This window comes from Salvia hispanica, chromosome 1, assembly GCF_023119035.1.
Source record: "Salvia hispanica cultivar TCC Black 2014 chromosome 1, UniMelb_Shisp_WGS_1.0, whole genome shotgun sequence".
Classification (NCBI taxonomy): domain Eukaryota; kingdom Viridiplantae; phylum Streptophyta; class Magnoliopsida; order Lamiales; family Lamiaceae; genus Salvia; species Salvia hispanica.
The window spans coordinates 48,160,928-48,187,234 of record NC_062965.1 but is presented as its reverse complement, the minus strand read 5'-3'; the positions used below and the strand labels follow the sequence as shown (position 1 = coordinate 48,187,234).

General features: G+C 34.8%; 3 protein-coding genes across 3 annotated transcripts; all 3 read right to left on the bottom strand.

The window, feature by feature from the left end:
* Positions 1-1,962: 1,962 nt before the first annotated feature.
* LOC125200783 (agamous-like MADS-box protein MADS3) lies at positions 1,963-5,347 on the bottom strand. Its single transcript, XM_048098549.1, has 8 exons — positions 5,079-5,347; positions 3,758-3,833; positions 3,600-3,661; positions 3,349-3,448; positions 3,058-3,099; positions 2,790-2,852; positions 2,463-2,599; positions 1,963-2,352 (listed from the first exon to the last, which is right to left on the bottom strand). Exons 1-8 carry the CDS (start codon positions 5,258-5,260, stop codon positions 2,265-2,267), a joined length of 750 nt encoding a protein of 249 aa, XP_047954506.1. The 5' UTR covers positions 5,261-5,347; the 3' UTR covers positions 1,963-2,264.
* Positions 5,348-15,309: 9,962 nt separating this feature from the next.
* On the bottom strand, positions 15,310-17,030 carry LOC125208496 (glyoxylate/hydroxypyruvate reductase HPR3-like). The gene is made up of 2 exons (XM_048108133.1): positions 16,524-17,030; positions 15,310-16,134 (listed from the first exon to the last, which is right to left on the bottom strand). The coding sequence occupies exons 1-2, from the start codon at positions 16,971-16,973 to the stop codon at positions 15,610-15,612; spliced, it is 975 nt and encodes a 324-aa protein (XP_047964090.1). The 5' UTR covers positions 16,974-17,030; the 3' UTR covers positions 15,310-15,609.
* Positions 17,031-17,160: 130 nt separating this feature from the next.
* LOC125202371 (calcium-dependent lipid-binding protein-like) lies at positions 17,161-21,421 on the bottom strand. The gene is made up of 11 exons (XM_048100754.1): positions 21,116-21,421; positions 20,788-20,889; positions 20,089-20,139; positions 19,664-19,784; positions 19,384-19,505; positions 19,144-19,242; positions 18,624-18,704; positions 18,462-18,547; positions 17,935-18,160; positions 17,705-17,869; positions 17,161-17,605 (listed from the first exon to the last, which is right to left on the bottom strand). The coding sequence occupies exons 1-11, from the start codon at positions 21,218-21,220 to the stop codon at positions 17,264-17,266; spliced, it is 1,500 nt and encodes a 499-aa protein (XP_047956711.1). The 5' UTR covers positions 21,221-21,421; the 3' UTR covers positions 17,161-17,263.
* Positions 21,422-26,307: the final 4,886 nt, after the last annotated feature.

Sequence of the window (26,307 nt, the reverse complement as noted above, 5' to 3'; positions counted from 1 at the left end):
TGGAGCTAGACATTTCAAGTTGGGACCCACTATGTAGCCGTGAGTGCGACGTTTTTTTGTATATTTTAAATCCCAATTGAGGAATATAGAATGAGTATGAATGGTAACTTAATTGTCTATTTTGATCCATGAGTATGTATGACCACAAGAATTGCTTGGATTGAAATGCAAGAGAATAGCCCCTTTGATTTCATAAGTAGCAAAGCTGAAAACAGTGAAGCTACCTTCAAGTTTTGAAAGTGCTATAAATTAATACATAAACCGTGTTTTACTTTGCCGGAAGCAAGCTTCCTTCCCATTTTTCTAGTTACCTACTCATATTTAAATTCAACTAGTGCTTCTCAATTCAAACTTATATCGTCTAAATTCAAACTATTTTTTTCAAATTTCCACCTATTTTTGTTTCAATCGCTTCACAATTTTATAACCAAAAATAGTCACTATATTAAGATATGAAAACAAACAAATAATATAAGTCCAAATCGTCAGCTACAATCCAAAAATCATAATTCATGATATTAATTGTTCATCATCAATAATTCGTAATTCACAAATCACAATTATCAATCAATTGCACCATTCTTCATTTAATTATTCCTTCTATATAAACTAGATGTAGTCCTTTTGGGCTAACATTGCTCTTTTTGGGCTCCATTTCCACTATAATACTATACTCCTCAATCTCTATGCTGTTGTGGTTGTGTACGGATAAAGGTTTTTATGTTAATGAAAGGAACAAATATCATTTTATTTTCAATCAATGTCATGATTTTTGATATTCCTTCCATCCCAAGACATTCACGTTCCTTTAGTATAATTTATCCAATTAAGATGTCTTTTTTCCAAAATTAAAATAAAATTTATCTCTTACTCCTATCTTCAATAACATATTTAAGAGTAAAGGCCAAATGTGGTCCCTAACATATGATCGTTTTATCAATTTGGTCCTTAACATTATCATTTTGATTATTTGGTCTCTCACAAATAAACTCGGACCCGAATCGGTCCTCACTTAACAGAACCGTCAAAAAATAGACGGTGATTGCAATTTGACTATATTAAATTACTAATGGTAATTAATTATACCTAATTATAATTCTTAATTCCTATTAAATTACAAATTATTCATTTTATTTTGCAACTGATACTATCTTTTTTTCAAATTTGCTAATAGGAAAAGAATTATAATTATGTATAATTAATTACCATTAGTAATTTAATATAGTCAAATTGCGTCATCGTCTATTTTTTGACGGTTATGTTAAGTGAGGACCGATTTGGGTCCGAGTTTATTTGTGAGGGACCAAATAATCAAAAAGACAATGTTAAGGACTAAATTGATAAAACGACCATATGTTAGGGACCACATTTGACCTTTACTCAACATTTAATTAGCATAGTTTTTCACTACTTTAATAAACACCTAACATTACTTAAAATCTTGTGTCACGAATGTGACAATTTTGAATATGATGAAGTGAGTGTAACCTAACTCATTATCCAAATATATGAATTGGGTAGACCTACATATACCATATTTTGCATAAAATTACATTAACTATAGTAGGAAATTAGATTTTTTAACTGTAAATTTCAATTTTAATATTATTAGATTAAATTAATAAATATAGAGTGTGTTCCATATACATTTTGCACGGTATTAGAATAGCAAATGTGCGTCGCACATGTACATTTACGAATAACATTGTATATTGTTAACAATATTGCTTAAATAACATTTTATATAATGTTCTTACGTTTTTTAAAAAATTATTTGATATAATATGAATATAATGATGTCACCACTTTCAGGGTTTAGGGTATTCTTTGCAACTTATGTCGTCGTTCCTGTATTCCATCTATTATTACTAGTCCAAGTCAAAATATTCCTATTGAATCATGACCTAACAAATTAAATCAATATATCTACTAGTGTATGCATAAATTAAATTCAATACAACAAAACACATATATATTCAATACTCCTACACATAATTAATGATAGTGGTAAATTACATTCAAAACCCATTTCAGACCATATGTTCATGTCAATCAGAACCACAAAATCATGCCTAACATTTGCATCAAAGTGTATGTTATGTCACATACAAGTTTAAATTATCTGAACTTTACAAAGTTTCTTGATCACTAAAATCAAAGCCCAACTTCACATAGTAATAGTTTTGAGGCATATTAATTCTTGAAATTAAGACAGAACATATATTCATCAAAAGGATTAGAAGGTGGATGGAACTAAACCAATATCAAAGTGTCCATCCTTGGACCATATTATTATCAACAGCCATCCTTGTAGGAGCAGATGGCCCTTCTCCAAGATTATAGTGATGATACCTGTCACAAAATATTTATTTCTTTCTTTCAATTTTATTTTATTATCTTGGCAAAAAGATAATAATAGAAGTGGGGTTTGAAATAGTACTATTATTAAGATGTTGACATACCCTATTTGCAGAAAAGGCTCTGGCTCCATTTGCATTGGATTGGAAGCTTGTATTTGGAGTGGAAAACTACTGGCTTCAGATGAAGTAAGCGTCCATGGTAAGGGAAGGGCTCTCAGGCCTTGTCGCTCCGCGTCGAGCTTCAAATTCCAAAGATCGTGAATTATTTTGAATTAGTAATAAGTCTCCTTTTCGGATAATTATATATTCATAAGTCTTTTGATTTTAGGCATTAACCACTCGACCGTTAAGCTAACACATATAGAGAAAGTTTGCAAAAATGTTTGTTTTTAATTAAATGAAAAGTTTGCATATAAAATATACTATTACCGATGACATTTCTAGAGAAATCTTGATCTTAAGCTGCTTGTTCATGTCTCCCAGTTCACGTTCCTGCAAGAATTTGATTATATTAATAATGTGAATTATGTTTGAAAATGTAATTATTTTATTCTTTTATTTTGGTATCTACTGGTTAGATTTTTCAAATATACAATAGTTTAATATATGCTGTTAAAAAATGTTTATTTTAGCAATTAAGCACATCATTTATTAACATCTCCAAACATGTACTGATTGTTAAATAAAAGTAATATACCTTTCTGCGAAGCTCTTCCATTTGTTCCATCAATATCTGCGTCTGCAGACAATTTCAAGCTTGTTAGTACAATATTATTGAAAGTACTAGTTAAATATGAGAATTATGAATTTATTTCTAATTCATTTATCTATCTTAATCATTCCTATTTATTTTTAAGATTAATATAAGAAACTATGATAAAAATTTGATTTCCTTAAGTAAAATGTCAATGAATATTTTTTGACATCTATATACATTACGTAAAGCAAATTTCTCAAGATAAGAAAAATTAAAATGTGAATCCTATACCTTCCTTAGCCTGGCCTGAGAAAGAGCCCCTTCAAGCTGTTTTTCAAGATTCTGTAACTCCTTAATACTCAGAGGGCCAAGATCTTCTCCAAGCAAGTGCCTTTTTAGCCATCAAACAATACATGTCAAATTATACTAGCATCTAAACATGTAGTACTACAAAAACATTCACAACTTTATCAAGAATGTAATTTGCTTGATGAAACTCTAATAAATAGTACAAAAATTTTAAAAATCAATTATCAAGAAACCTTTGTGTGCGTTGAAGGGATTCATACTTGGCCTTCAATTTAGAGACCTCATGGTACCAGCTCTGTAGATGTGATCACCAAAAACAAACCATTAACATTAACAAGACTTAAATATGGCTAAATTAACTAAATTAGTTAATTAATTAATTAATTAAAACCTGTGCTTCTGTTTCAGTAGGATTGTCTTGAGGATTAAAGCAGCAACGGTGGTAACGCTCAAGGGTCTTTGCTATGCTGCAAAAGTACTAAAGTTTAATTCTCTGTAAAATCAATAAATCAAATTTCTTATGACCTTTCCCTCAATAGAAGAAGAAGAAGAAGAAGAAACTCATATCAGATATACTATTGTTTTTTTTCAGACAATTCCAATTTTTAGGGATCTAACTAAAGAAAAAAAATGTATGAGGCCTGACAGTCTTCAACACCAATCAGTTTAGAGATAAGTAACAGTTCTTGAACGAATCAAAAATTAATTAAGATCCAAGTTAAGAGAGACAGATATGAGAAACATAAGAGTAGGATGGGAAAGTGTGGCAAATAAAAAGCAAAAAATAATGAAAAATCACCAAAACCAAATAATGACATAGTACAATTTGGGTTGTAAGAGAATTTTACCTCAATGATTTTTGTACTAGGTAAAGATTGAATCTTGGGTCAAAAGAGGTGAGAAAAACTTGCAACAAACAAAAAAACACCACAGCAGAAAACACTACAAGAATCTTCACCCTCTCCAAAGAAAAAAAAAAAGAAGGGTTTCACCAATTTGGTTGCTACAGTTTTCTCTTCTTTAAAAGCCTGAATTTCAGATGACCCAAAAAAACCTAAAAAAAATGTGAAACTTTCATCAAAAAAATGATGGAACTGCCCAGAAACACAGCCTAATGTTTCCCCTTAAAAAATGCAACAATTCAAATGCATTTTTCACCATTTCTTTTCTCTCTCTCCCTCTTTCAAGAATTGGTGTACGGTAGTCAAAAAAAGGCTTTATTCAACAATTAAACTAAAAGATCTAAGGATGTAAAGAAAAGAAGACAAAAACTGAAACTTGCCCCACTAATATAAAATAGACATTGATGAACCATTAAAGATGCAGAGAGAGAGATAAGAGGAGAGAGAATTTAAACCCTAGATCTTGCACGGAGGTCCGAGAGGTGTTCCAAAACCTCGTCAGTTTTTTATTATTGGGAATCCCAGAACAGTATGAAACGTGTCGATTGCAAAACTAGCATCGCCATTTTTGACAAACAAAAAGCAAAAAACTAAATAAAAATTCAATCTTGAGAAACGATGGTAAAAACCCAAATCCCCAAAACAAAAAAGTTTCAATCTTGAAACTAAAAACTACTGCAAGAACGTGTTTAATCAAAAAAAGAAACAATCTTGCATGTTTTTTAAGGCTGTCCGAAGAAAACAAAGCCAAAATGTAAAAAAAATACTAACACATTTGTGTAAACACATGAACAGTTGACAAAGAATTACCTAGTACTACCAAACTCATAGAGCTTTCCTCTGCTGGAGAAAATGATGAGGGCGACCTCGGCATCGCAGAGAACAGAGAGCTCATAGGCTTTCTTGAGCAGCCCATTTCTCCTCTTGGAAAAGGTGACTTGTCTGTTGATTTTGTTCTCAATTCTCTTCAACTCCACTCTCCCTCTCCCCATTTTTTTCTCTCTCTGTCTGATTCAGTGTGTGTGTGTGTGTGTGTATGGGGTGTGGGGATGTGTTAATTATAAAGAGGTAGGGTGTGTCTGAAAATTCCTTGCCTTCATAAATACACATGAACATGTAGTTCTTGGATTTTTCATGTTGCAAGAAAATGGTGGAGGCAAAATTCTTTTAATTTTTCATCATTTTTGGCACCTTTTACCCAAAACATATTAATTTTACTGCTCCTTTTATTCTATATCTACTGTACTGGAAAACCTAACTGAAGACTTAAATTGTCTTGTGCGACAGTGGTTTTCTTGGGTAAACATTCATTTCATCCCACGCGCTTACCATTGCTTCTTGAGTAATGTAGTGTGTACTACTCATATCCCTACTAAAGACCCATGTTGACTAAAAAATTGTTTAATTTTATGGAAAAAATTTGATAAAAAAGTTATTGGAAATATGGACTATACTTTTATATACACTACTTAGTTTTATATAACAACTTAAGTAGAATTAGTTAGTGTAGTATCAGTTCATTTACTGAAAATAATACTCCAGTTAAGTTTAACATTTATTAGGGACGGTCTAAATAAAGAAATATTACATGAGATATTTAACGGGGAGCAGAGGGAGTAACTTTTTTAATGTGATAATATTGCTCAATAGGTGTGTGATCAAATACTAACTGATTTACAGTAATAACTAATATCAATGTTGTATGTTAAAAATATCGACACAGAGACATAAGTTTATCAATCATAAATTTATCAATCTTCTTGTGCTGATAAACTTATATCTATGTGTTGATATTTAAATTTTACATGTTGTATTGATATAATTATATCTTTGTGTTGATATTTTTAATACACAGAATTGAAAGTTATTAGTTATTACTGTAAATTAGTTAGCGCATTAGCACAACCCTTGCTCAATATAATTGTAACGCCCCGCTTTTTCGAACCCTAATTTTTTGTGACGTGGAAATTTTTTGCATTAAATGCTTTTAATGCTATGATATGTGGAATTAATTGATGAGTGATTTATTGCAATATTTCTTGAGACCTAATTGCGATTTTGAGTTGAGATTTAGTTGAATGGTCAACTTGTTGAATATGTGACGTGGCTATTGAAAAATCAATATTGTGGAAAATATGACGTGGCCGTGGAATGGTCAAAGTCATTTGAAAATGTGAAGTGGAGATGATTTTCGAAAAATTTGGATATTTTGATGTGGGAGGAAATAATATTTGTGGTGAATTATTTGCCTAAGGGATGAGTGAGAATTTAATAGGAGCATTTTTTTAAGTATGTGGAATTTTCGACTCTCCTATTTATGGGAAAGAAATCCTATTTTTCTTGGATTTAATTATTGCTTGGGATAATTATCCAAATTAAATCCAAAGTCCGGATATTCCTATTTATTCCATGAAAAATTCGAAACCCCTATTATTTCTTGGAGATTTTCGAAATCTCCTATATTATGGGAGAAGGGATTATTTTATTTTATTATTTGATCCCTTATTGATTCTCTTCCATAATTAAATTCAAATATCCTAGCATATCTTTTCAAATCTAAGAAGATCTTACCATATCCTCATTAAGTTAGGATTTAAATTAAATTCCTTATAAGGAATTAAAAGTCACGCCTAGTACCATGTTTTGGGGAGTATTTTTATTATTATTCTTGCTCCGTGATATTTTATTCTACTCCGTAAAATATTCAAATTTAAAATCAAAAGCTATTAAAATAGCTTGAAATTCGAAAACCCCCTATTTCTCAACTATTTTAACGCCACTCCCCAACAAATCTCTCCCAAATCTTTATTTATTTAATTATTGGAGTATATCTTGCACTCTATAAATAAGAGGAGAGAAATCAAAACCCTAGCACTACAGAAAACCGCCCCCACTCTCTTCACGTCAATCTCTCTTTCTCTCCCACTCTCTCAAGTTTTTCTTTTATCTTTCTCCATTAATTCTTCATCTTTTGGAGAAGAATTGAAGCTGCAATTCATGAATTCATTGAAGAATCAAGATTCTACTTGTTTCTACCGTTTGTTTTTGCAAGAAAAGGTACTTCTAATCTCTACCGATTAATCGGTGTTCTTGAGTCCACATGCATTTAGAATGAGTGAAGGAGGATTTTAATCGGTGAAATTGGATGCATGAATGCATGTGTTGGTGTGACCGTGTGTGTGTGTGTGTGTGTGCACGCCTCGGTAGGCGTGTACGTGTGGTTGTGTGTGTGTGCGTGTGTTGTGTGTGGGAAGCACTCATGCGTGACACGATTTGATGAAAGATCGGGAGTTGTTGTGTGAATAAAAACGATATGATAATCGTACTTTGATTTTGATTGGTGATTTTGAAAATAATCGAAGGGAAAAGGGAAACGTGAGATCATGCATAATTTTAATCCATGATTTGAGACTTATTTGAAAAATATGAACTAAAGGTGATAGTTCGCGTTCCCGGTGGAATATCAAGAAGAAGTGCATTTTTGTTGAACTCGAAGGAAATCGAGGTGGACTTTATTCTAAACTCTCTTCTATGTGCAAATTTATGATGTTGGAGAAATAAGGGTGGATTGAACTGTTATGCCATGCCTATAAATTATTTTGGATATTGTGATTGTCTGATGCCTAGATTGTGAGTACGCTCCATTAGGCTACAGCGGCTATAAAAACGAATTCGGGTCTGAGTAGGGCCGCAAACCCTATCAGGCTAGTGTACACTGGGGGATCGGGAGCCGTCCTTGCTAGTCGGCCGGTCTCGTGGACGAAAAGTGTGGCCACACTTTCGTCGCACTATAAAATGATGATTGATGAGAAAATGGGAGGTTTTATTTGACTGGCCAGTCCATGATATATTTTTGTGATACTCGATGCTTATCTTTAAATAAATGCAAAACCTCGAGTTCACTATGGTAAGGGTGGCATAACTATAAAATGTTTTGGCATGAGGCCACTGAGTATGTTGAAAATACTCAGCCCTGCATGTGTTTTCCCTATGTGCAGGTTGAGCGGCGATGGGCGGTCGGTGGTGTTGAGAAGATTGAATCGAATAAAATGGATGTTTGAAACTATAAGTGTAGTCGTGTCTTCATACATGGCTCCGCTTTCTCTTGAAATGCTTCCGCTGAATATTTTTGGAAAACTTATTATCTTTGGTTGTGGTGAACTTAAATTCTTTGTTTTGGAATGAGGGGAATTATTGCGTTTTGTTGGAATTAGGCTAAACCTTTGACTTTTGAGCCTATTCTATTTAGTCTTGATTCTCGTAAGTTAGCCGTTGACTTATTGCCTTGATCTTCATTAATTGCTAGGGTAAATCTCTTTAATTGAAACCCTAGTCTTTGTTCTTGTTGCATTTAAGTTCGCCTAAGTAGCAGTCGCCACAATTATTATACCCTAGAAATGTCGGGCTGTTACAATAATTAATTGTATTTTCAGGGGAATGAAGTATACAATACTTAACTAATTAACAAGATCGAGGTTGGCATTGGATCGGTGAAGAATTTAATTATAAGTTGTTTATGTATTGGGACATCCATGATGCAGTCCCTTTTCGATGTGATGCACAAGGGCGGTAATATAGAGCCATATGATGATGGGGATGTTGTTGTTGTCTTAATCAGACCAATATCAAAAAACGCAACAAAATTTATCACACAGTAATTTTTTATTGTTTATCGAAGGTTCAACCAATCCATCAAGTTGTGGAGGAAGTACATATGCAGAGAACGTGAAGTCGCCGCATACACCTTGTCTGAGCAGAATACTTTAGACGATTCCGCCTCGCCATTCATGACGCATTCATTGCTAAATGTTTGAAGGGGCCGACAATGCAAGATTGCCTGTTCAATATGAATGGAACACGACACAACATAACTTTTCGACATACTCACAACATCGACTATGTGCACTAGGCTTGGAAGAATTGTCCCGCGGCAACGAAAATAATTTAATCTTAAGGAAGTGTTTGTGAGCTGATCTCCACTGGCTAGGTCTTCATGGTCGTCATACAAAGGTGATTGATCCCCCCTTGTGACACTTCAATTCAATTAGGTCACATCATTGCATAGTTTAGGTCCCATGCCCCTCTTTATCATTATTACTACTACTTATTCACATCAATGACATGACTATACCTTGGAGTATACATGTGTGTATATTAGTATATATGTATATATATATATATATTCCTTCGATTGGTGTATTGTGATTCCATAAAGTGTAGACTGCGTTGCTATTAGAGTGATGGAGTCATATGATAAAAATGATAAATAATTGATATACTACCTCCATTTTTTTAAAATAGGAAAGTTTGAAACAACACGAGTTTTAATACACAATTTGGTAAAATAAGAGAGGGGAAAAAAATAGGTAAAGTATGAGAGATGGAGAGAAAACTTGATAAAGTAAGATAGAGAAAACAAATAATGAAATTAATGTTAGTGGATGATGAGGTCCACTTTATTATGGGTGTAAAAATTTCTTAAAGTGAAAAGTTTAAAAGTTACTATTTATAAGAAACAGACTTAAAAGAAAAGAATTGCTATTTTCAAAAATCGAAGGGAATATTAAAAATAATAAATAGTTAATAGAGTCCACTAATAAAACTAAAACATTATTTGGAAGTATCAAAATGAAACTATTTCTTGGGAGGATTGAAGTATATATACACGCACACTGAACTTTTTTGGAAACAAAATTTCAATTCTAACTCTCATCCCTTTTATTTATAAAATCATAAATTATCATCACATTATTCAAAAACATATGGTGTAGTATGAAAAATGCATTTTTTCTTAAAATATGGAATTTTAAAATAGAAAATAGAGTGGCCTCAACCTCAAACATTAATGCTTCTGTCCAACCAATGCTTTTCATTACCATGTCCTTAACTCCACCACGCGCTGCAATGGCTCGTGCTCAACTTTCTACTATGGGAGTAGGCCCCACAAATACAATTACCACCGTTTAAATAAAAAATATTAAAAAAAGTGAGAGTGTAAAGAAAACGATTCTTAATAAACATGCATATTGGGTAAGAATATGAATTTTGGTACTTTCTCCGTCCGCTATTAGGAGTCTCAATTAAATTCGACACGAATTTTAAGAAATAGAAGAGAATGTGAATGAGAAAAGATAGTAGAATATGAAGCCCATTTTTTATATACTTCATTAGTTTTATAATATAATGTGAGTGGAATGAGTTAGTGGAAAGTGATGTGTACCTACCATTTATAGTAAAAGTGAACCGGGATTTCTAATGGCGGACGGACTAAAATAGTAAATCGGGACTTCTAAGCGGACAGAGGGATTCTGAGAATGTGGAATTTTGATGAACCAACTTTTTTTCGATTTCTAATTTTAATTTATAGGTTACTCGCATCTTCGGATAGGAAAACAACCAATGTCGTCATGAGAAGTAAGCGTGAAGAAATGTGGCCTCATCGCGTGCACAACTTTCAGTTTGATTTTTCTTGCATGATAGACTAAACACAAAGGAAGAGGCTATTCAGATTTTGTTACTAAAGAGTTGAAAATGAGTTTTGCGTCTTGTGTAAAGAGGAATTTGAAAGAATTCGCCATGTCAATTTTGGATACAGGATATGTAGAATCTCGCCTTTTGCTTGCCTAACGATCCGATACCTTCCTTCCTTACACGAATGAATGCGCCGTTCACAAAATTTGACAAGAAAGTTTGGAGCTTCTCTTGTATGTAATCTTATAGTCCATCCAATGATACATTGGGATATGTCTTATCTTAGAGACCTATCTTAATTAATGGGCTTGTGTTAGATTGTTTCAACCTAGCACGACCCTATATAGTACTCCACCCGTCTCATAAAAATATATACATTTTTCATTTCTATTCGTCCATAAAAATATGTGTATTCCATTTTTTAAAAGTTATAATTAATTTAATAATGTAGGTTCCACTATCCACTAACACTACATTAACTACAATTCTCCTTCTCTCTCTTACTTTACCATACCATTCTCGTGTTCTCTCTTACTGTATTAATTTTGTCTTAATTCCCGTGTCATCTTTATTATCCATATTTTTATGGGACGGAGGGAGTATAATATATGTGTTCCCTAATATATATTCAACCCAATTTTGATTTGAAACATATATAACTAATTCATTAGGTACTAAGGTTAAACTCAAAAGTATACACTAAATATTAATGATAGCAATCGAGGACTTACACATACAAATATACAATTAATGATACAACATATCAATGATAACCATGTAATATAGTTTTGTATTTTGGAAAGAAAAAATAAGGGAAAATAATGCTTTTATGGTCATTTAGTTTTACTCCTTCAAGTGAGGCAAGATAGGGTTTAATAGGTCTTCATTTTTAGCAAAATTGATTATTGCAAGAGAATAAATAATATTTAATAGGAGGACCACAATTTTAAAAAACTTCGGAAAAAAGGGACACATGAATAGGTTAGTACTATATTACAGCTATGCTCTTTGAATTTTGTCAATATTAGCTGAGACTTGGGTGTCATAGATATATAGTCCTTAAGATTTATTTTGAAATCAAATGTAACTCTAATTCATAAGTACACCACATTTTTAGATTATTATCAAATTGTGATTAAAACAAAACTCAATCTTAATGTAATTGGCCTGTCAATTTTAGATAATACAAAAGACATTTTTAGATTGGTAGGTCATGATATCTAAAATAACTAAAAAAAATTCCATGTAATAAAATATTGTCCTCCGTGTTTTAGTTCTATGTTCTGCAGTAAGATTGGGTTTTTCAAATATCACAAACCATATCATACTTATATAAATATATAAACTCCAATACACTACAAAATTAGGAGCCAAGTCAATATATATCCCACTTTTAGATAAGCACAAATACAAATATTCCATGTAGGGGACGAAATATATTTTCTACTTCATTTGTCTTAAACTTAATGAAATGACAAATCAAAGTTAAACTGATGTTGAAGCTCATTTAGTCCCCATTCCTCACTAAGTACATTCATGAAAGTATGAAACAATCCACATTAGACAAACTAAATTTTACTACAAAGAGATTCAAATAGGTAAGAGGTTGCAATAGTAAACAATCAAGAAATAGAAATTCAAAAGGTATGCAGTAGACACATTTTGTTAAGCACACATGATGGAGAGAGAGTTGGTTGTTTAGTAAGTGGAGGTAGTTAAGGCTTTCCATTTATGGAAACACATTAATAGGGCCAAGTTGGTAATATTTCTGCCTTATTACCATTTATAGGCAAGCCTTTCTTATCACCTGAGCTTTCACGTCTCAAGATGCCGCCCTATTCGTACTATCAATGGGGTCCACCATAACCATCTTTACTTTAACTTTAATCCGATTTAATTATGGTACTACTACTATTAACTATTCATTAATATTATTCATTATCTTGTTGTAATTTTGTTTTTTATTGGTTTTATTTTTATTTCTAATGTTGCATTGATCTAGATTTATTTTGTTCATCCATTTTTGGCTTGAGCATTTATCATTCATCCAGAATTCATTATCTTTTGCATATCATTTTTACCATAGAATTTTGTTAGATTATGTTTATATTTTTATTTTTTTAGATATACCATTATACTAAGTACTATTTTTTTGTATTTCAACTAAGAATGTTATATACAATCTAACATTTTAGATTAATACAGGTAATATTTTACTCTCATATTTATAATTTTTGTTTTAGTATGATTATTTTTGTACGCCAAAGCATATTGGTGATGAGACTTGCCTCTTAATATAATTTTGGTTTTAATAGAGATGTAAGTATTTCTCATGTCCCAAGGTAATTGAAATGTTTTTGGGGCACGAAATATAAGAAATTGATGTTTGAAGGATAGAATTGAGAGAATAAAGTAGAAGAAAAAATATATTAATATGAGAAAAAGAAAGAATAAAATAGGAGAAAAAATAAAAATTTTGTCAAAAAATGACTCAACTATCTTGGGGATTATCCAAAAAGATGAATTACGACTCAACTATATTAGAATAAAGGGAATACTTTAAAAGATTAATTACTAGTAGTGGAGTATATTATATTTTAAAAATAAAATGTTTTTTTTTTTGGATTTGTCCCATTAAAATTGAAATGTATCCTAAAATTGAAAAATCTCTATCTCTATTTTTTCATCTATGTTACTTTACTCTCTCTTCATTAACTTACAAAATAATACTCGCAACATTTGCTTTTCGGCACGAGATTTTATGTAGGGTTGTTTTATTAGTTAATGAAGAGAGAGTAAAATAAGAGAGAAGAAAAGTAGAGAGAGTATTGTTTCCATTTTTAGAAACGTTTCATTTTTAATGGGACAGACCAAAAAGAAAAACGTTTCATTTCTAATGGAACAAAGGGAGTATTATATAAAAATCCGTGTCAATTCTCAAATGTTGCATATTTAATGAGACGGAGGGAGTGGACGGATCGAGTACTAGTAATACTTTTACATATGTATAGGGATGTCAATCGGGCTAAACCGTTGGGGTTCGGGCCAGCCCACTCGGGTCACCGGGCTATTTGGGTGCGGGCCATTCGGGTTATGAATTTTTCGGGTCATAAATTTTCAACCCTAACCCTAACCCTAACCCGTCGGGTTTTGGGCTAACCCATCGGGCTATTCGGGCCTAAAAGCTTTCGAAAATAATCTCTTGTATCAAAATTTTCTTCTATAAAATGATTTTAAATTTTAGATACTTTTTTCTTTTTAGTTTAGAATCATATAAAATCTTCAAATTTTCATAGTTTTCTTCAATAATAATTGAAAAGAAGTCTTTCACCTCGATCAACTACAATATAAATTAAAGCTTCTGTTCGTGATATTATTATGACATTATTCGTAATTAATTCTTTATGAAAATTAAAAATCATATCTTACATGAATCATTATTAAAATGATAAATATATTAAGATTTTGATGGGTGACTTTGGTGGTGGTAAAACACTAGTGGAGATGATGAGACGGTGCAATAATGAGTTGAGGTAGAACTTGAAAGTTGATATTGTGGGATCGAGTGAAAACGTTTAGAATGAAGATTGAATAAGACTAATGATTATGTAGAATGAAGATTGAGAATTCAAAAATATAAAAAAACCCCTAAAACTTAATATTTTATAATTAAACCTCACAACCCATCGGGCCGACCCGCAACTCGTTCGGGCCAACCCGTTTAACCTGCCAACCCATTAGGGCCAACCCGTTTAGCCCGTTTTGTATTCGGGTAATAAAATTACAACCCTAACCCGCTTATATTACCGGGTTGTTCGAGTCGGCCCACTGATTTTGGGTTGAATTGACATTCCTACGTGTGCAGGAGTATTTTTATAATTTAACACGAATTGAAATAAGAGAAAAAGTTAATCAAGTTGTGATTGTGAAGATGCGAAGATGGTGAGGGATAAGATGGCTAAAGGCTGCTCCTTTTAATCTACTCTGCAATAATTTTAATACATTAAGAAGTGAAGGCCCCTTTGCAAAATATTTAGACGGTCATTGACCATTGGGTATCACATTTATAAAACTCTGAAAACTGCATTTTTACGGATATCTTAAAAATAATTTAATTTGACAGTTTGATAAAAAAAAATATTACTATTATTAATATTACCTTCCCCGATACGATTCGACGTGGACAATCAAAACGTCATTCACAATTATACAAACATGCGCAATGTTGCTATTACTACAGTACACCCACCGTCCAACAAAAGAGGTCACGCTTTCCTTTTTAGTTTATTCCACAAAAGATGTTACATTTTTATTTTTAAAAATTTTTTTCTCTCACGTTAATATAAAAATTATATTTTCTCTCACTATCTAATACACAAAACAAAACCTCCTCAAATCCTGTGTCATCCCATAAATGTGACGATCTTTTGTAATTTCCAATATTAAGATTTAGCTCACAATTTCATTTGTGTTAAAAACTCATACTCCCCTCTGTCCCACGCTATTATAAACTCGTATTGCAGTTTGGGAGTCATTTCTTTTTTATTAAAAATGCTAAAACAATGGGACAAAATCAAATATTAGTCGTACTGAATTATGTGATTTGTCATAGGTTTTAAGTTGTTTATAACTCTCTCATTTACATAACACCTTCATTTAAACACAGATAATAACAACGATATAATCCATCCAACCAAATTCACTAAACTGTATACTAAAATTTCATTTGGCTGCAAACTTTTGCAGCAATCTACTCGAAACAACTGGGAAAATCATGACATCCAATTTGAGAAGTAAGGAGAACTATCCAACCAAACTTCATCTTGTGATGGTCATGACGACGGATGCTCGATACATCCCGCAGACTAAGCTACTCATCCGGAATCTGCGAAAGCAAAGGCTTACCTGTGAAGAAGGCATCCAAATTCCCACAAATGAGTTGGTACAATCCTTCCATCGACTCCTCAGTGAGCACAGCATTGTGAGGCGACAGCACAACATTGTTGAGCTGGTAAAGCTCCGGAGAAGGACGAGGTTCGTGCTCAAACACATCCAGGCCAGCACCAGCAATCTCTCCCCGGAGCAGGCAAGCCACCAGCTCCTTCTCATCAATGACAGCACCTCGTGCAATGTTTACAATAACCCCGTCCTTACCCAGTGCCAGCATGACCTCCCGGTTGACCAAGTGGTGCGTTTGCTCGGTCAATGAGCAGCACAGGACAAGAACGTTGCAGTTTGATGCTAGTTCGTGGATGGTGGAATAAGATGTGTATGACACAAACGGCTTCTTCTTCCTCGAGTAGTAGGATATGCCACACCCGAATGCTTTGAGCCTCTTTGCTACCTCGAAACCTATGCTTCCTAACCCCACGATTCCGACTCGCTTGCCTCCCAACTATAATCATACTTGCAAACACAACACTGCATTACTAAGATCTAAGCACAACAACATTTGTGAAGATAGAATGTAAGATACTATTCTCATTTCTTGATATAGATATCTATGCAGCACCAACATTTAAAAACACAAAATTCATGCCACAAATTGATCCATAAATCTAGGATAATTCTCTTCACCCTTCACCATCAAACTACACATTCATTTGTTACCTAAAACACATCATTCCCTAATCAAGTTATCCCCAATTCATCTTCACTTGAATTCATAAAAGTTTTATCATAATATTTTTCAATTTAGACAATATGAGTGAAAAAAACCAAATAATTTCTGCTGATAAATTTGTAATCAATTAATTTTTATTTTTTGGCTGAAAAAGGGTTAACCTTGAATCCGAGAGGGAAGTCTGGTTTGTTAGGCCAAAGGCCATTTTTGACGAAGCGATTTCCGGCGCTCACTTTCCGAAGGACATCGATGAGCAGCCCTACCGCGAGATCAGCCACGTCGGGGGAGAAGAAATTGCCGGCGTAGGCGACGGCGATGCCACGGCGGCGGCACTCAGTAAGATCTATGTGGTTGAGGCCGGCGCTGGAAGTGACGACAAGGCGCAGCGAGGGTAAATTGGCGAGAACGGCGGCGGATAAGGAGAAATCGCCGCTGCATATGGCGGCCTGAGTGCTGCGGGCCCGGGAAGCTAGGAATTGTGGCAATGGTTCCTCGGATTCCCATGGCCTTAAAAATCGGAATCTGGAGCTGAATTGTTGGTCGTATAATGCGAAAACGACCGGCGGGCCCAGGACTACGATTTCCGGCAACTGCTCATCGCCGGAGCCCATCGGTATACAGATAGTAGTAGTAATTTACTCACTTGGAAAAATCCGATAATGTAATTTTATATTCACAGATACTCTAATATTCCTCCTACTTTATTGTTTTTTGTTTTATTGTAAACACGAGGAAAATTTTAGAGTTTGTTTAGTCGATTTTGGATGCAAAAATACACACAATACTCATTTAAGTAACAATTTGTTGCCTCAAATTATTCAACAGGATTAATGAACTTCACTGTATTTACATACTAGACGAAAAAAATAGTAAGGAAACAAAAAAATGAGGCAAGAATGAGTCAAGTTGGACGTGGTTTTGCACCACCATTTTCTTGGATGGAGTTGATAGGCGTGGTGGATCCGCTGCTCTTCTTGTTTCCACCGCCGGTGTGGGCCGCGATGGTCCTCCCCATGAACTTCCCGGCTTTTTGCAGGCTGTTGCCCACAGCTGCAAAGCCACCCCCGACATGGCCAGCTCCAGCGCCCACGGCTGCACCAACGCCTGATGCCGTCTCATCGACTGCATCCATCGTGCTATCGAGCACCCCTTCGTCTTTCAGCTTATGTCTTTCTTCTATCATTCTCTTCTCTTCTTCGAGCGCCTTCAACTGCTCCTCCTTGCTGAATTCATGATAAGTCACCTGACAAGTTTCAATCCGGAACGCTCAGATGCAGTGCAATGCAATGTGTTTATATCATACTACAAAATAGAATCTGGTTATGAACACAGAGTAGAGCACCTCAATTGAGAGAGATCCTCTGTCTTTTTTATCTTTGATTTTGAGCATATCAAGTGAGGGGAGCAGCTTTAGCTCCATTTGTTTATATCTTCTAGATTCCAATTCAACCAGAGGCAGCTTTGCTACACCTAGACGCTTGTCCTCCCCGATATCTTCATCAAATACCTGCTTCATCAAACACTTCATCATCTGCTCTACATATGAACTCTGTTAATAGTAAAGAGATAAACCTCAAAAATGATGGACTGTGTCTCCTTGCATTCGGCAATTAAGTCAAACGTTTCGTTCCAAATAGGATTCAAGTTATTGTCTACAACTTTTGTTTTGACTTTAAACAGCGGACGTATGTGCACAGAAACATAAGGGTCAGATTTGCCAAGCAACTCCATGTTTTTCAGTTCATTTGCCTTAACGATCGTCACTGTAGCTTTTCCAACAGGCTTAAGTTCCAAGTCACTGCAGAGGTTCAAATTAACAGTTGAGAGTCAAGTCTCTTGATCAAGATATCCATGTATTCTCATGAGTATCAACCTTGCAAACAAATACTAGAACAGAAGAGTAGAGAGCAATTTGATTTTACAAATTCTAAATTATATTTACATGTTATCTGGCCACAGCAAGCCAGGTTCCTACAGACAGATGCCTAACAAAAACTTAAATAGGTTTTTTTTCACTAAATGAAATATGAAACTGGTTCATACAAGTTGTGATTCTCAGAATACTAAAAGTGGAAGCATGAAAAAAGGAGATGAGTAACCTTGTATCTACATCCGTCCCACCAAGAGGAACAACAATCCTGTGCGGCCATTGCAACGTGTCTGTTATAATTGAATTAACAGTATCCTTACATCCATAAAATTACAGTTAGTACAATAACAAAGGTGAACTTTCCACTAAGAGAAACACTATAAAAGCTTACATCAATCATATCTGAAACCCCTGGAAGAGCTGTTAAACTTCCACCAACAGCCTTCAGAGTATAATCGATTCGTGGCTTTGGCTGAAACATAGGAATACACCAATCACAAAAATAAGTCAATCATAAAAGAAAGACGACTGCAAATGCCTCCGGAAAAACACCTTTCCTCTAAACCTGAGATTAATATATGGTACAAGCTAATTGAGGAGTAACATTTAAAAACTATAAATAATTATAAAGAAATAGTAACAAACAATCACTATCAAGCATGGATGGTAGATACCAGACTTCCATACCACAATTCGGAAATACATAAAAATACACTGTACTTCAATTTTTACAAGTTCATTGCCTTAACTGACAAAAGGAGTTTGCTCATTCTAAATTTTATACCCTCTGACTCAAATTCATTACCTTTTCATCTGTTACTCCAAAAATTAAAAATAAAAATGAAAAGGAAATATATAAAGTATCTCCTTAAATCCAGCCATACTATAGAAGTAGGATGCTCATAATATACCTCAGCCATCAGAGCAACAACAACAGCAGAGATGCAAGGAATTTCATCAGAAAGCTGGAATATAGCACGGATTACAGTAAAAACCTGAAGATCCTTCAGCTGAAAACGGAATGAAAAGCATAAGTTTTGGTCCATAGTGCTAGACTATATGAAAAGAATTAAGATATCACAAACTTGTACAATAGCACCCTTTGCAGGTGGGAGTGATGTTTGCTAGTATGAAACATTTGATACACCAACCTGTATAGGTATCGAGGCAATACGTGCTGCCTCAACAGCTAGAACAATATCAGGATCCCCACCCCAACGGAAGTCAATATCCATAGTAATCTGACCTTCTTTAAGACTCTGAACTCGAATTCCTGCATGGATTTAGTAATTACTCATGCCAAGAGGTTGAATTAGAAAGTATCAAAATGACATTATGCCAAAATATAATAAGTACATAAGAACTGAATGATGGAAAATGCACATAGAAGATTAAGCAAGTGATTTAACAACATGCCAATAAAGGTGTGACCTTCAATTTTGGGAGCCACAGTTCCTAGAGACAATGTGCTGAACTTCAATGAAGAAATCCCTGGAGGCCGATATTCTTCCAATGTTGGTTCAACAGAATCTCGTATGACAGCCTCTGCCGCCTATGAAGAAGAAATTCATGATCAGTAATTTGAATCCAAGTAAATGGAAACTGAAAATAAAAAATGTGAATATCATAACTAGGATTAGATATCAACATGTAAAGGTATTCCACATTTAATTACAGAGGTAAGATGAGAAGAAATTTAGGAGGAACCTAAGAACAGGGGCTATAAGATAAAGGAAGCAATTACATAGCATGAAGTAATCATTAGGGAGACTAAATCCAATAGCAAGAGTTGATAATTAGTTAGATAAAGAAAAGTTAAATATGACATGGTTTGGAGGAAAATGTGGGAAACTTACATCTGCAAGAAATGGCCAGAGTTTGTTCAAGTGCTTGTTCAACCATTTCACCTGAATTTACAGGCAGAGTAGCATAACATAAAAAACAGATGGTCACCTCCATTCGCGCACAAAGGAAAAGAAGAACGTGCATTGCAAAACTGATATTATGAATAAGAGCATAATACTTACATTCAACTGGAGGATTAGAAAATATTCATTCACTAAAGACCCTTCTTAGAATATTGAACTACTGTAAAACATATCCAAAGTCCTCTCATTAGTCCACAAAAGAACTCTATTAGAAGTGGCTGCTAGCAAGTTAGATATAAATCAGATCATGGTTCATCTGTCTCCTCCAAGCATTGATCCATTTAAGTCTTAGCTAACTAAGCTAAGAGACTTCAAACAAGACATACATTCATAAGGAAATTGACACCGAATGGGATTTGATATGGTTGATAACTTGATATGGATATCACATGATATGCATACTTATCTTTAGTTACGATTTTATTAGATTTTATTACTTTATTTCCAAGATTATTAAATGTTTCATTATAATTTTCAATATAAGGATCTTATTAGTAAGAAACATAAATCATCTATTGTGACCAAAGTTAAGATACTAAAAAACAAACAATTACCAATCCAGATTGCTGAAGGAAAGATTAATACTATAAACATACAGTTCCTAATGAAGAAAAATAGTATCCTCACCTGCTCAAAAACAGGAAACGATATCCATTCCGGTAAGTTGTCGCCGCAGATTTTCTTCAGATCATCCCTGTTCAGCGCGCTTACTTGTTTTACATCAGCTGCCTGCCGATGGAAGCATCAGATCGTTACACAGAGTCACACCGATGCACCAAAATTTAAATCGGAAACACTAAAATCAGACGCAATTGAGCAATCAAACCAAATGTAGACAAAGTAATCAAGGTGTTATTCCTGCGTGCGAGCGCTTCAATCCAGAAATTTCAATGAACGAAACAGAGAAAATGAACAATTTCATTCGAAATTATGAGGAAATGGAAGCGAAAACAACCTTGGAGACTCGCTTATCGCTGCGGCGGTGCATCATGCGCTTCCAACCCGCCATCAACGCGATTCCAAACAGTATCCCCATCACCATTCCCGATATCAACCCCATTTTTCTCCGTTTCTTCAAATCTGAAACCCTGATTTCGCGGCTTCAACCGGAAATTTCATCCAGTGGCTTCTACCGTTGAATTCACTGCTGCATTACATTTGAATCGAGGCGTATGTTTGTATATATGTACGTACAAATTCCGATATGATCATCTGAGATCGATGCATGCTTTTACTTGTCAGAATTAATCCACTCTCTCTCTTCAACTGCTGCTTTGATTTTTCAGAAATTGGTGATCAAAATCTTATACGTCTCCATTTGCTTTGCGTGATAGTTTCAACGTGAAATGAAAATTACAATTAGATGTAAATTAGTGATTTAATTCAACAATTGATAACTTAAAATTACTTATGAATAAATCAAATAAAATGGTTAAAAGGTAAAATAGTTGTGTATAAATATTTTTTTTAGTTTTTTATATTAGTGACTAGATTTTAGTTTTCTTACATGATGATTGCCTATATTTGTCTTTCGATTATACAATAGAAATCTATGGGTTATATCCTAAAATCAATTGTGATAAAAGAAGGGTGGCTCATGAGACCTATGTACTAGTTTCAGTTTTCTCTTGACACTAATGTGAGACAATTATAAGTTACTTTTTCAGTTTCAATTGCCAACACCCTCCCTTAAACCCTTCAAGGTGAAGCTTGGAGGAGTTAGACTTTTTCTGATCGATTGGACCACTTGGCCCAAATTTTAAATCCAGATATACTGCTGGATCAGTCATTTTTTTTCAGTTTTGGCTCAAATATATTGCTGGGTCAGTCAAATACAATCCACAGTCGGTGACCGGCACTGATACCATAATAGAAATCCATGGGTTCCATCCTAAAACCAATTAGTTTTAGAATAGAACCAATGGATTTCTATCATTATAATTTCTAGATTTTAGTTTTGTTACATGATGATTTGCTATTGTGGTCTTTCAATAAATTATACAGTTAATTTTCTTTATTGAACTTTTGGTAAATGATTACTTCATCGATACAAATACGTTTAATCTACGTATAAACTCGTTCCATCACTCCATGATGGACCGTTATGAGACTATTAAACATAATTAATATTTTGGGAAAAAAAAGAGGGAAAAAGCGAGTTAAAGATTCGTAAACTTAATCAGGGCACGATTATAACACAGAGAGGATATAGTAAGATAAGTAAGTCATGATAAGAAATGAGGACCGAAATCAAGATTAGGACAAGATAAAGATTGTATACGGTTGTTTGATTGATAAAATAGTAGTCATGATTATATCAATACATATAACTGAAAGGACATCACATGATTATATCAATACATATAACTGAAAGGACATTGTTGTCCTTGTTCTTAAATATGCATATGTTTATATCAATTCAACAATTTGAACTTTTTTTAGCTGCGAGATGATGTATTTTGGATAATGCCTTCCATAATTTGACATTCCAAAATATGTAACAATCACATGAAAAGAAAAAAGGATAGCACAAAATCAAAGTGATTATACTATGATAAATTATGTATTTGTTCCCAAGGCTCAAACATTCTGCTTCACAACCTTAGCTTCAGCCTTGTCATATGATCATCCTTAGCTTCAATCCATCTTCTTTCCTTGCTCGCCTTCTCACTCCTTAGACCATCTTCTTTCTGTGCAAGTGGCTGCCTCAATCGCTGCTCCGCAACATTTCCTTTTCTTGTTGCTGCCTCTCGAAGCAAGTGTCAGCATCCTCCCAAATTGCCATTTTAACAAATCTATTAGTCCGAATTCAAGGTCCATTATAAATCCCATTCTACATATAATCTACCATTTTTCACCCAAAACATATCAATATGGTATGTGCTTCTTCTTCTTATAGTGGAAAAACATGGATACAAAACCTTATTCTTATATCTTCAGAGAATAAAAGTGTTTCTATTTTTAGTAATGACTCATCTTCATTTGGAACAAGTCAAAAAGGAAAATGAATCATCTTCAGTGGAACGGAAGAAGTATGAATTTTCAAAATGAGTACAGAAAAATGACTCAAGTTTCTTGGGACAGGAGTAGTATTGAGTTTGTTTCTCTAATTTTATCTTGTACAGAGTACAAGAAATTTGTGACCGCCACTTCGTATTGAGTTTGGGGACAATACTCTACGTTCACAATGGGTTCGTAGTCATCCAATGACCCATATATAGGATGCCAGTGTCAAAATTAGATATATGACTAATCAATATAATTATACACAGCTTGTCAAATTACTCTAACAAGTTCTTCTTCTCTTCTAATGGAGGATGTGGACATCGTTAAGAATCCGACTAATCAATGCAACTAAAGAAAAACCATTTTTATATAAAAGGGCATGACAACAAGTTAAGTTTTCTCACAAAAATTTTCCTTCGGCACAGTCTGAGGCCATTCGTAATAAGAGAAGAGGTTTATTCTGTGAGAAAGAGCTGACTGTCAGTTTGCGTAAAAATACGCAATCGGCGGAGTAATACGCGCAATTGGCGGAGCAATTTTCTCCAAGAGAAATGGAAGTTTGAAGGAAATTCACATTCTGCAAGTCAAATTACACATGGCAATTATAAGCTAATTAGTATATTCTATATCATGAGATATAAACTCATTAGGGGCCGTTTGGTAGCTATGTTTCGACAAGATAAGGCAGTAATCTGAGTTTATTTGTGCGTTTGGTAGTTACGTTACCTATCTAAATAGCCCGTGTCTTGTATCTGGCCCGCACAAAGCCCACATGTTTCAACCATATATGTAAACCACAATTTTGCTGTGTTACATACCAGGATGCCTAGTTAATTTTAGTAAAATACATTTTTACCCATCAATTTTTCTAACCTTAAAAAAATATAAACGTGCCTCCATATTTTTCCTCTTCTCAAAATTTCTATTCTCTTCTTTCATTCTCTCAATCTTCCAATCTGACAACGAAATTCGACGATTCCGTTCATATATCTTTTCCGGCGACTCTATTTCTAAATCAAAAGGTTAAATTTTTTGCGATTATTCTTCAAGATTTATTGAGCAGTGTTGGAAGGAAGATTTCCACAAATCAAGAATTGATCTCCTGCAATCAAGGATTGATATTGTAATTAGTGAATGATTTAAATACCTTGTATAGAATATTAGGTTAGCATGATTATAGCTTACCATATATTGGGTGATCATCTAGCCTATAAAAAGGCATGTAACTCTTCTCCATTTGAATAACCTAATACGATGAATTCTCTTCCAGAAACCTTATGATTCCTTTAAACATGGCTTCAGAGCAGGTCAAAAATTAGGCTCAGAAACATCATCATCGCCTTACCAATCCCAGCCAGAAAAACCAAAACCAAGTGAGAAAATCAAAATCCAAATCCAACATGGACGGCGATAACAAACCACCCACAGAATCATCATATAGCAAGATTCGAACAAGCAAGAATGTAACAGTTGCATTCAAACTCAACGGCAGCAATTACCCGTTGTGGTCACGACTGATGAAGGTCGCGATCGGGAGTAGGGGAGGCTACTCCCACATCACTGGAAACCAGTACCACCACTTCCGGGAAGCAAGGAGTATGAAGAATGGGAGGAGACAGATCTGATTGTCTTCTCCTGGATAGTGGACAACATGGAGACGGATATTATCGCCGACTTCGCTCACCATCAAACATCGAAGGCCCTCTGGGAGAATCTTGCCATCACGTATGAAAGCGAGGCAGATCTCTACCTCCTCTATGAACTAGAAGAAAAAGCAGGAGGACTCAAACAAGGAAATCTGGACCTTGAGACTTACTATCGGCAGATCCACGGGTTGTGGATCAGTGTTGATCGGTGCCAAAAACAACCGATTGATTGTTGTGATAAAGGAGTAACCCAATACCGGACTTTTTCCAACACCAAGAGGCTGCTCAAATTCCTGTCTGGATTGAATGGAGAATACGAAAGCATCAAGCGAGACATCCTCAAGGAGGTGCCGATTCCCTCGGTGGAGACCGCCTACAGTATGGTGAAGAAGGAGGCGGCTCGAAGGAAGATCATGCCACCATCCCCCTCGAACCCTACCGTCGACGGCCACGGCAGCGCCGACTCGTCATCGGGAGGAATTGGACACGGATTTGCAGTACAGGGACAGCGACAGCCTCAAAGAAGTGGAACCCCACGAACGACGGCCACTCACCGCCCGAGAAACAAACCGGCGGACAAATCAAAATTGTGGTGTTCTCACTGTGGAATGCAAAAACACACACGTGAAACGTGTTTCCAGCTTCAAGGATATCCGGAATGGTGGGAAGAAAGACAAGCCGCAAGAGCTAAAGTGGCAATCGGAATCTCCACCGGAAATGAGGCGGCGAACAACCGATCGACTGGAGGGGGAAATCGAGAGATGACGGCCTTTAAGAAATATTTCCGCTGCATATACTGTAAAAAGGGATTCTGAAAATGACAAGAAAGGATGGATTTTTGACTGTGGAGCTACAGATACTATGACACCAAATAAGGATGATTTTGTTAGTTTTAGTGATATTACTAAGACTTATATTCAGACTGCGAGTGGGGAACTTATTACTGTGGCCGGGGCTGGTACCATTGAAATATCCCCAACATTGAGATTGTCTAATTGTCTTTATGTTCCCACGCTATCCCAAAGATTGATGTCTATAAGTCATGTGACAAAAGAGCTGAATTGTACTTTGTTGATGCATCCCGACTTCTGTATTTTGCAGGATATTCGGACGAGGAGGATACTTGGGCGTGGCACTGAGAACCAAGGACTCTACTACGTGGACGAGATAGCCCAACAAGGTAGTGCGATGCTGGCTCACGGATCCACGAAACAGGAAATTTGGCTCTGGCACCAACGACTAGGACACCCCTCCCCTGGTTATTTCAGTTTATTATTTCCTAAACTTTCTATCCCGAATGATTTTTCTTGTGAGACTTGTGTTTTGGCCAAAAGCCACAGACAATCGTTTAAATCTACAAATACTCGTATGAATTCTATTTTTTCCCTTGTTCATGCTGATGTGTGGGGTCCTTCACCTGTTGTGGGTGGGAATGGTTTTAGATATTTTGTGATATTTGTAGACGATTGCTCTAGGATGACATGGATATATTTTT